Source organism: Mesoplodon bidens, assembly GCF_964165515.1.
Source record: "Mesoplodon bidens genome assembly, chromosome: X".
Classification (NCBI taxonomy): domain Eukaryota; kingdom Metazoa; phylum Chordata; class Mammalia; order Artiodactyla; family Ziphiidae; genus Mesoplodon; species Mesoplodon bidens.
In genome coordinates this window covers 33,774,020-33,784,847 of record NC_138163.1, presented here as the reverse complement: position 1 = coordinate 33,784,847, position 10,828 = coordinate 33,774,020, and the positions used below count along the sequence as shown (strand labels likewise).

General features: G+C 42.2%; 1 protein-coding gene across 1 annotated transcript; it reads left to right on the top strand.

Annotated features, from left to right (window-relative positions):
* The first annotated feature begins 4,639 nt into the window (after positions 1–4,639).
* Positions 4,640–4,986, top strand: LOC308609155 (thymosin beta-4-like). The gene has a single exon (XM_081222703.1). It carries the CDS (start codon positions 4,712–4,714, stop codon positions 4,844–4,846), a length of 135 nt encoding a protein of 44 aa, XP_081078829.1. The 5' UTR covers positions 4,640–4,711; the 3' UTR covers positions 4,847–4,986.
* The last annotated feature ends 5,842 nt before the right edge of the window (positions 4,987–10,828 follow it).

Here is a 10,828-nt window from a genome sequence, read left to right as displayed (position 1 = left end):
CTGTGGTGGGAGAGCCAAGTTCAGGACACTGGACCACAAGAGAACTCCCACCTCCACATAATATCAAATGGTGAAAATCTCCCAGAGATCTCCATCTCAACGCCTAGACCCAGCTCCACTCAATGACCAGCAAGCTACAGTGCTGGACACCCTATGCCAAACAACTAGAAAGACAGGAACACAACGCCACCTATTAGCAGAGAGGCTGCCTAAAATCATAATAAGGCCACAGACACCCCAAAACACACCACCAGATGTGGACCTGCCCACCAGAAAAAACAAGATCCAGCCTCATCCACCAGAACACAGGCACTAGTCCCCTCCACCAGGAAGCCTACACAACACACTGAACCAATCTTAGCAACTGGGGACAGACACCAAAAACAACGGAAACTACGAACCTGCAGCCTGTGAAAAGGAGACCCCAAACGCAGTAAGATAAGCAAAATGAAACAGCACATGAAGGAGCAAGGTAAAAACCCACCAGACCTAACAAATGAAGAGGAAATAGGCAGTCTACCTGAAAAGGAATTCAGAATAATGATAGTAAAGACCTACCTAAGGAGACAAAAGACCTGTATGCAGAAAATTATAAGACACTGATGAAAGAAATTAAAGATGATACAAATAGATGGAGAGATATACCATGTTCTTGGATTGGAAGAATCAACATTGTGAAAATGACTCTACTACCCAAAGCAATCTACAGATTCAATGCAATCCCTATCAAGCTACCACTGCCATTTTTCACAGAGCTAGAACAGAAAATTTCACAATTTGTATGGAAACACAAAGGACCCCGAATAGCCAAAGCAATCTTGAGAACGAAAAACGGAGCTGGGGGAATCAGGCTCCCTGACTTCAGACTATACTACAAAGCTACAGTAATCAAGACAGTATGGTACTGGCACAAAAACAGAAATAGAGATCAATGGAACAGGATAAAAAGCCCAGAGATAAAGCCACACACATATGGTCACCGTATGTTTGATAAAGGAGGCAAGAATATACAGTGGAGAAAAGACAGCCTCTTCAATAAGTGGTGCTGGGCAAACTGGACAGCTACATGTAAAAGAATGAAATTAGAACACTTCCTAACACCATACACAAAAATAGACTCAAAATGGATTAGACCTAAATGCAAGGCCAGGCACCATCAAACTCTTAGAGGAAAACATAGGCAGAACACTCTGTGACATAAATCACAGCAAGATCCTTTTTGACCCACCTCGTAGAGAAATGGAAATAAAAACAAAAATAAACAAATGGGACCTAATGAAACTTCAAAGCTTTTGCACAGCAAAGGAAACCATAAACAAGACAAAATGACAACCCTCAGAATGGGAGAAAATATTTGCCAATGAAGCAACTGACAAAGGATTAATCTCCAAAACATAAAAGCAACTCATGCAGCTCAATATCAAATAAACAAACAACCCAATCCAAAGATGGGCAGAAGACCTGAATAGACATTTCTCCAAAGAAGATATAGAGATTGCCAACAAACACATGAAAGGATGCTCAACATCACTAATCATTAGAGAAATGCAAATCAAAACTACAATGAGATATCATCTCACACCAGTCAGAATGGCCATCATCAAAAAATCTGCAAACTTAAATGCTGGAGAGGGTGTAGAGAAAAGGAAACCCTCTTGCACTGTTGGTGGGAGTGTAAGTTGATACAGCCGCTATGGAGAACAGTATGGAGGTTCCTTAAAAAACTACAAATAGAACTACCATATGACCCAGCAATCCCACTACTGGGCATATACCCTGAGCAAACCATAATTCAAAAAGAGTCATAGGGCTTCCCTGGTGGCGCAGTGGTTGAGAGTCTGCCTGCCGATGCAGGGGACACTGGTTCGTGCCCCGGTCCGGGAGGATCCCACATGCCGTGGAGTGGCTGGGCCTGTGAGCCATGGCCGCTGGGCCTGCGCGTCCGGAGCCTGTGCTCCGCAACGGGAGAGGCCACAGCAGTGAGAGGCCCGCGTACCGCAAAAAAAAAAAAAAAAAAAAAAAAGAGTCATGTACCACAATATTCATTGCAGCTCTATTTACAATAGCCAGGACATGAAAGCAACCTATGTGTCCACCAACAGTTGAATGGATAAAGAAGATGTGGCACGTATATACAATGGAATATTACTCAGGCATCAAAAGGAACGAAACTGAGTTATTTGTAGTGAGGCGGACAGACCTAGAGACTATCATACAGAGTGAAGTAAGTCAGAGAAAAAAAAATACCTGGCACGTATATACAATGGAATATTACTCAGCCATCAAAAGGAACAAGACTGAGTTATTTGTAGTGAGGTGGATGGACCTAGAGACTGTCATACAGAGTGAAGTAAGTTGGAAAGAGAAAAGCAAATACCATATGCTAACACATATATATGGAATCTAAAAAAAAAGTTCAGAAGAACCTATGGGCAAGACGTGAATAAAGATGCAGACCTGCTAGAGAATGGACTTGGGGATACAGGGAGGGGGAAGCGTAAGCTGGGACAAAATGAGAGAGTGGCATGGACATATATACACTCCCAAACGTAAAATAGATAGCTAGTGGGAAGCAGCCGCCTAGCACAGGGTGGTCAGCTCAGTGCTTTGTGACCACCTAGAGGGGTGGGATAGGGAGCGTGGGAGGGAGGGAGATGCAAGATGGAAGAGATATGGGGACATATGTATATGTATAACTGATTCACTTTGTTATAAAGCAGAAACTAACACACCATTTTAAAGCAATTATACTCCAATAAAGATGTTAAAAAAGGAAAAATACCTATAACAATGGAAACGTTGGCATGATTTGAATTAACTCTTTCATTCAACAAACATTAGTTGAACATCTGTGTGCTCATTGTTTTAGGCATCGAAATACAAATATGAATAAGATAGTCCCTGACTCAGAGTTCACTCTTTTTTTTTTTTTTTTTTTTTTTTGCGGTACGCGGGCCTCTCACTGTTGTGGCCTCTCCCGTTGCGGCCTCCGGACGCACAGGCTCAGGGGCCATGGCTCACGGGCCCAGCCGCTCCGCGGCATGTGGGATCTTCCCAGACCGGGGCACGAACCCGTGTCCCCTGCATCGGCAGGCGGACTCTCAACCACTGCGCCACCAGGGAAGCCCCGAGTTCACTCTTTTTTTTTTTTTTTTTTTTTGCAGTACGTGGGCCTCTCAGTGTTGTGGCCTCTCCCGTTGCGGAGCATGGGCTCTGGACGCGCAGGCTCAGCGGCCATGGCTAACGGGCCCAGCCGCTCGGCGGCATGTGGGATCTTCCTGGACCGGGGCACGAACCCATGTCCCCTGCATCGGCAGGTGACTCTCAACCACTGCGCCACCAGGGAAGCCCCGAGTTCACTCTTTTATTTTTTATTTTTTTATTTTTTTGCAGTACGCGGGCCTCTCAGTGTTGTGGCCTCTCCTGTTGCGGAGCATGGGCTCTGGACGCGCAGGCTCAGCGGCCATGGCTAACGGGCCCAGCCGCTCGGCGGCATGTGGGATCTTCCTGGACTGGGGCACGAACCCATGTCCCCTGCATCGGCAGGTGGACTCTCAACCACTGCGCCACCAGGGAAGCCCCGAGTTCACTCTTTTAAGGGACATCATGGGGGGGGAAGGAGTGACAGAAAATTTATATGTGTGACTGGGTGTAAAAGTTTGAATAGGACTTTGCCAGGTGGACAAGGAAGAGAAGAGCTCCCAGGCAGAATGAATAGCAAGTGCAAGACAAGAAGATGTGAAATGACAAGACGTTTTGGGAACTTATATGCAAATGGTGATGGGAGGAGAGGATGAGAAGTGGCCAAAGGTGATGTTGGAAAGGGACAAGAGCTAGATCACAAAAGGGCTTTGTATACCACTGATCACTAGAGAGGTGTTTTCTCTTATTGGGCAAGGATGGTACATATAGCTTGGATGAAATGAAATGAAATATTCCTGAGCCATGTATTTCTTTTGATTCTCATTTCATGCTTAGCAAGTTTTTTTCTGACTTGCTCTTAGAGATACCATGATATCAGGAAAGGAATATTCAGAGTGGTGAGCAGAAATAAAATGGTAACTGGAAAAATAGAACTCCACTTAAAATTCATAAATTAGAATAAAGAGTTCAGAAACAGACCCAAGTCTCTGTGGAAATTAATTACATGATGCAAGTAGCATTTCAAACCAGTATAGAAAGGATGGACTTTTCAGGAAATGATGCTGGAACAATTAGTTAACCTTGGGGGGGCAGGGGGAAACTGATCCCTACCTCATTCCTTATACCAAATAAATTCCAGATGGATCAAAGATTTAAATATTAAAACAAAAATATTACTAATTTTTTTTTTCGGTATGTGGGCCTCTCACTGTTATGGCCTCTCCCGTTGTGGAGCACAGGCTCCGGACACGCAGGCTCAGTGGCCATGGTTCATGGGCCCAGCCGCTTCGTGGCATGTGGGATCTTCCCAGACCGGGGCGCAAACCCATGTCCCCTGAATCGGCAGGTGGACTCTCAACCACTGCGCCACCAGGGAAGCCCCAAAACAAAAATATTAGAAGAAAATATAGGTAAACATTTTGTTAATCTTGAGGTGGAAGATATTTTAAAGTATTGATATTATCCTAAACTCAGAAACAACAAAAAACGTATAGCTTCCTACTCGGCGGCAACCACCTCACAGGCCAGACTTCGCTCGCTGGCAACTCGCTCCGCTTCCTCAGCAGCCATGTCTGACAAACATGATATGGCTGAGATAGAGAAATTCGGTAAGTTGAAATTGAAGAAAACAGAAACGCAAGCGAAAAATCCACTGCCTTCAAAAGAAACGATTGAACAGGAGAAACAAGCAGGCAAGTCGTAATGAGGCGTGTGCCGCCAATATGTACTGTACATTCCATAAGCATTGCCTTCTTATTTTAATTATTTTAGCTGTTTCACTTTGTAAGATGCAAAGAGGTTGGATCAAGTTTAAATGACTGTGCTGCCTCTTTTCACATCAAAGAATGGACAACTACTGACAACGAAGGCTGTGCCTGCCTCTCCTATCCGCCTGTCTGGCTGGCAAAGAAGGAAAAGAACTTGCTTGTTGGTGAAGGAGGAAGCTGGGTGGGACGACAGTGAAATCTAGAGTAAAAAGCAAGCCGGTCCACGGTGTCCTGTGGGCTGTAAAATGCAGTTTAATCGGAGTGCCATTTTTTTTTGTTGTTGTTCAAATGATTTTAATTATTGGAATGCACAATTTTTTTAAATATACAAATAAAAAGTTTTAAAACCTGAAAAATATATATAGCTTCCTAATAGCACATGAAAACTAAAATAAAAACAATGATCTGTGGAAAATATTTGCAACATTTATGATAAAGAGAAATTTTACTTAGTATATAAAGAGCTCTTTTAAATCCAGTAAGAAAAAGCCCAACACCAGAATTAAAAAATGGCCAATGGATGTTGATTACCTGATTAGTCTCTCCATAATCAAATAACTTTGTCAAGTATTATAAATGTTAGAAATTCAGCTAAAAATCCTCTAATACTTTATTTTTTTAATCTCCTTTGTTTTTCTGGACCAAGACTGACTCTTTTCTCAGATAACATATATCTGAATCTCTGTTCAGATGAATATTTTGCCATCTTTAGTTTGACTGCCCTTGTTTTCAAAATGTATACTTGAACTGCTTTTCAAATGTACATTTACCTTTTGAAATATGTTTACTTGTGAGCACAATGGCCTCCTGTGGATCCCAAAAGAATACATGAAAAGATATGGGGATAGATCTTTGTACTCATTTGAAAAGAAATGTAGAAGTGATGTGCTAAGATCCGAGAGTGTGATAGTTGCTGAATTCTGGTTGGTTTCACTCAATCCCTCTCATTTCTTCTTCCATGCTGATCCATGACAAAAGCCATACTTCAAAATTTCCAAGGCTGTGGTTTTATTTCCACAACATATATGAAAGAGTAATTCATTTAGAAAAAAACCCAAATGGTCAATGGACACATAAAAATACTCAGCCTCACTAGTAATCAAAGGGATACAAATTAATACAACATTGAGATCGTTTTTATCTCTTAGATTGATAAAAATTGAGAAGACTGATAATTGTGTTGACTTGGGGGTGGAGAAACAGGGCACTGTTTTGGTAAGGGCCTCTGTGGCTGGGTCTAACTTGACAGGTTTCCCGAACTTAGAATCTGAAAGTGAGCAGTTCCCTTCTCATTCCCTTCCATCCCAGAAGGCTCTACGCTCTATGGCCTTTTTCCCAGCTCTGCGTGCCTGAGAGGCAGATGTTGTGAGGACATGAAAGATCTGTTATCCCTTTATTTAGAGTATTAGCTAGCTCCACTCCTCTCCTTTGAGAGAGAGGCACTCTTCAAGACATTCTCCCTGAATGAATGTGATCCAACAGAATTTTCTGAATCTCCTCTACAGGGAAGAAGATGGCAGTTTTCTTTTTGTTTTAAGAAAATAATAATTTGTTCAAGTTACTCTTTTCACCAGCACCCTACCACAAAAAAGAACTTCCGGCCAGTTTGATTAGTGTGCAGTAGTTCTGTAGAGACTGAGCAAGTCTTGGTACCCTGACTGAACCAAGTTTTTAGACCTCTAGAAGTGAGGATCAGACCCTAGACTATTGTGATCCCACTCAGGCAATAGCCCCTATAAGAAATCAGCAAAACTCTTTTATCCATTCCTTCAGGAAGTATTTATTGCATACTGACCACATGCTATGCACTATTACAGGCATTGGGAAATACTGCAATGAATAAAATACACAGAACAGACAAAAATGTCTGTCCTGAAGGAGATTACAATCTAGTATGCTTGATGGGTATTTCTGTTTATTCATTTACTCATTTGAGCATTCATTCAGTAAATGTTTATTGAGCATATAATAGGTGCCAGACACCATATTGGATCAGTAGTTAAGTCTAGCATAATCAGAGTTAATGGCCCTAGGAATTTTTTAAAAATTGAGATAAAATTCATCACTTTAATTATTTTAAAGTATACCATTTCAGTAGTTTTTAATATATCCACAGTGTTGTGCAACCATTACTATTGTCTAATTCCAGAATATTTTCATCACCTCAGAAAGAAACCTTGTACCCATTAATTAGTCATTTCCCATTCCTCTCTCCCATAAGCCACACTGGCAAACACTAGTCTGGTTCCTATCTTTATGGATTTGCCTCTTCTAGACATTTCATATAAATGGAATCATAGATGACCTTTTGTGTCTGGCTTCTTTCACTCAGCGTAATGTTTTCATGATTCACCCATGTTGTGGCATGTATCAGTACTTCATTCCCTTATATGGTTGAATAATATTCCATTATGTGGATATACCACATTGTGTTTATCCAGTTATCAGTCAATGTACATTTGAGTTGTTTCTACTTTTTGGCTATTATGAATAATGCTACTATGAAGGTTTGTTACAAGTTTTTGTGTGAATGTTTTCACTTCTCTTGGGCATATGCCTAGGAGGGGAGTTGATGTGTCATATGCTATCTCTATGCTTAACTGACTCAGGAACGACCAAACTGGTTTTCACAGCAGCTACACTATTTTATATGGTCATCTGCAATGTATGAGGGATCCTATTTGTCCACATCCTCACCGACACTTGTTATGTTCTGTGTTTTATTTTATTTTTATATTATTTATTTATTTTTGCGGTACGTGGGTCTCTCACTGTTGTGGCCTCTCCCGTTGCGGAGCACAGGCTCTGGACGCACAGGCTCAGCAGCCATGGCTCACGGGCCCAGCCGCTCCGCGGCATGTGGGATCTTCCCAGACCGGGGCACGAACCTGTGTCCCCTGCATCGGCAGGCGGACTCTCAACCATTGCGCCACCAGGGAAGCCCTCTGTGTTCTATTTTTTTAATTAATTAATTTTATTTATTTATTTATTTATTTTTGCGGTACGCAGGCCTCTCACTGCTGTGGCCTCTCCCGTTGTGGAGCACAGGCTCTGGACTCGCAGGCTCAGCAGCCATGGCTCACAGGCCCAGCCACTCCGCAGCATGCGGGATCCTCCTGGACCGGGGCACGAACCCATGTCCCCTGCATTGGCAGGCGGACTCTCAACCACTGCACCACCAGGGAAGCCCTGTGTTTTATTTTTTTAATAGCCATCCTAGGTGGTGTGAAGTGGTGTCTCATTGTGGTTTTGATTTTCATTTCCCTGATGACTAAAGATGTTGAGCATCTGTTCATATGCTACTTGGTCATTTGTATATCTTATTAGGATAAATGTCTATTCAAGTTCTTTGTCCATTTTTTAATTTTTTTGTTGTTGTTATTGCAGTTGAGTTTTAAGAGTTCTTTATATATTCTGAATACCATACCATTATCAGATATATGATTTGCAAATATTTATCTCTCATTCTTTAGGGTTTCTTTTCACTTTTTTGCTGGTATTCTTTCAAGCATAAAGTTTTTAATTTTATTTATTTATTTATTTATTTATTTATTTATTTATTTTGCGTTACACGGGCCTCTCACTGCTGTGGCCTCTCCCGTTGTGGAGCACAGGCTCTGGACTCGCAGGCTCAGCAGCCATGGCTCACGGGCCCAGCCGCTCCGCGGCATGTGGGATCCTCCCAGACCGGGGCATGAACCCACGTCCCCTGCATCGGCAGGCGGACTCTCAACCACTGCGCCACCAGGGAGGCCCAAAGTTTTTAATTTTAATGAAGTCTAAATTATCTATTTTTTTCTTTTGTTTCTTGGGCTTTTGGTGTCATATCTAAGAAAACATTGCTAATGAACATGATTTACTCCTATGTTTCCTTCTAAGAATTTTAAGTTTTTTTTTTTTTTTGTGGTACACGGGCCTCTCACTGTTGTGGCTTCTCCCGTTGTGGAGCACAGGCTCCAGAAGTGCAGGCTCAGTGACCATGGCTCACGGGCCTAGCTGCTCTGCAGCATGTGGGATCTTCCAGGACCGGGGCACGAACCCGTGTCCCCTGCATTGGCAGGCGGACTCTCAACCACTGTGCCACCAGGGAAGCCCAGAATTTTAAGATTTTTAGCTCTTATATTTGTCATTGATATATTTTGAGTTGATTTTTATATATGGTGTGAGTTAGGGGTCCAACTTCATTCTTTTGCATATGTCTATCCAGTTGTCTCAGCACCAATTGATGAAGAGATTATTCTTTCCCCATTGAATGGTTTTGGTACCCTTGTTGAAAATCAATTGGCCAGAGATATGTGGGTTTATTTCCGTACTCTCAGTTCTGTCCCATTGGTCTGTATGTCTGTCCTTAAGCCAATGCTACACTGTTTTTTTTTTTTTTGTGGTACGCGGGCCTCTCACCGTTGTGGCCTCTCCCATTGCAGAGCAAAGGCTCTTGACGCGCAGGCTCAGCGGCCATGGCTCACGGGCCCAGCCGCTCCACGGCATGTGGGATCTTCCCAGACTGGGCCATGAACCTGCGTCCCCTGCCTCAGCAGGTGGACTCTCAACCACTGCGCCACCAGGGAAGCCCTACACTGTTTTTGATTACTGTAACTTCATAGTATTGAAACCAGGAAGTGTGAGTCCTCCAACTTTGTTCTTTTCAAGATTGTTTCAGCTATTCAGGGTCCTTTGCAGTTCCATATGAACTTGAGGATTGGCTTTTCCATTTCTGCAAGAAAGGCCATTGAAATTTTGATAGGGATTGCTTTGAATCTGCAGATCACTTTGGATAGTATTGCCATCTTAAACAATATTGCCTTCCAATCCATGAATATGGGGTGTCTTTCCATTTAGTTAGGTCTTTAATTTTATTCAGCAATGTTTTGCAGTTTTCAGAACACAAGTCTTGGACCTCTTTGCTTTAATTTATTCTTAAGGATTTCATTCTTTTGGATGCTATGGTAAATGCAAATGTTTTCTTAATTTTCTTTTTGGATTGTTCATTGCTAATGCATAGAAATACAATTGATTTTTGGATGTTGATCTTGTATTCTGCAAATTTGCTGCATTTATTTATTAGCCTAAGTAGATTTTTCTGTAGTCTTTGTAATTTTCTGTATACAGGATCATGTCATCTGTGAATAAATTTTTCTTCTTCCTTTCCAATTTGGATGACTTTTCTTTTTCTTTCTTTTTTTTTTAAACTGTAGCTTTTTCTAAAAAATAGATTTATTTAATTAATTTATTTTTGGCTGCGTTGAGTCTTCGTTGCCACGTGTGGGCTTTCTCTAGTTGCAGTGAGTGGGGGCTGCTCTTCGTTGCAGTGTGCAGGCTTCTCATTGCAGTAGCTTCTCTTGTTGCGGAGCACTGGCTCTAGGCACGTGGGCTTCAGTAGCTGCAGCACACAGGCTCAGTAGTTGCAGCTCGCAGGCTCTAGAGTGCAGGCTCAGTAGTTGTGGCGCACAGGCTTAGCTGCTCTGTGGCATGTGGGATCTTCCCGGACCAGGGCTCGAACCCGTGTCCCATGCATTGGTGGGTGGATTCTTAACCACTGCACCACCAGGGAAGTCCTGGATGCCTTTTCTTTTTCTTGCCAAATTGACCTGACTAGAACTTCCAGTACTATGTTGAATAGCAGTGGAGAAGAGATATCTTTGTCTTGTTCCTGAATTTAGGAGGAAAGCTTTCAGTCTTTTACCACTGTGTATGATGTCAGCTGTGAATTTTTTATAAATGCCCTTTATCAGGTTGAGAAATTTCCTTTATATCCCTAGTTTTCTGAGTGTTTTATCCTGAAAGAGTGTTAAATTTTGTAAATTTTTTTCTGCATCAGTTGAGATGATTGTGTAGACTTTTTCCTTCATTCTACTAATGTGGCGTATTACTACATTGATTGATTTTCTTATGTTGAGCTACCCTTGCACTTGTGGGAT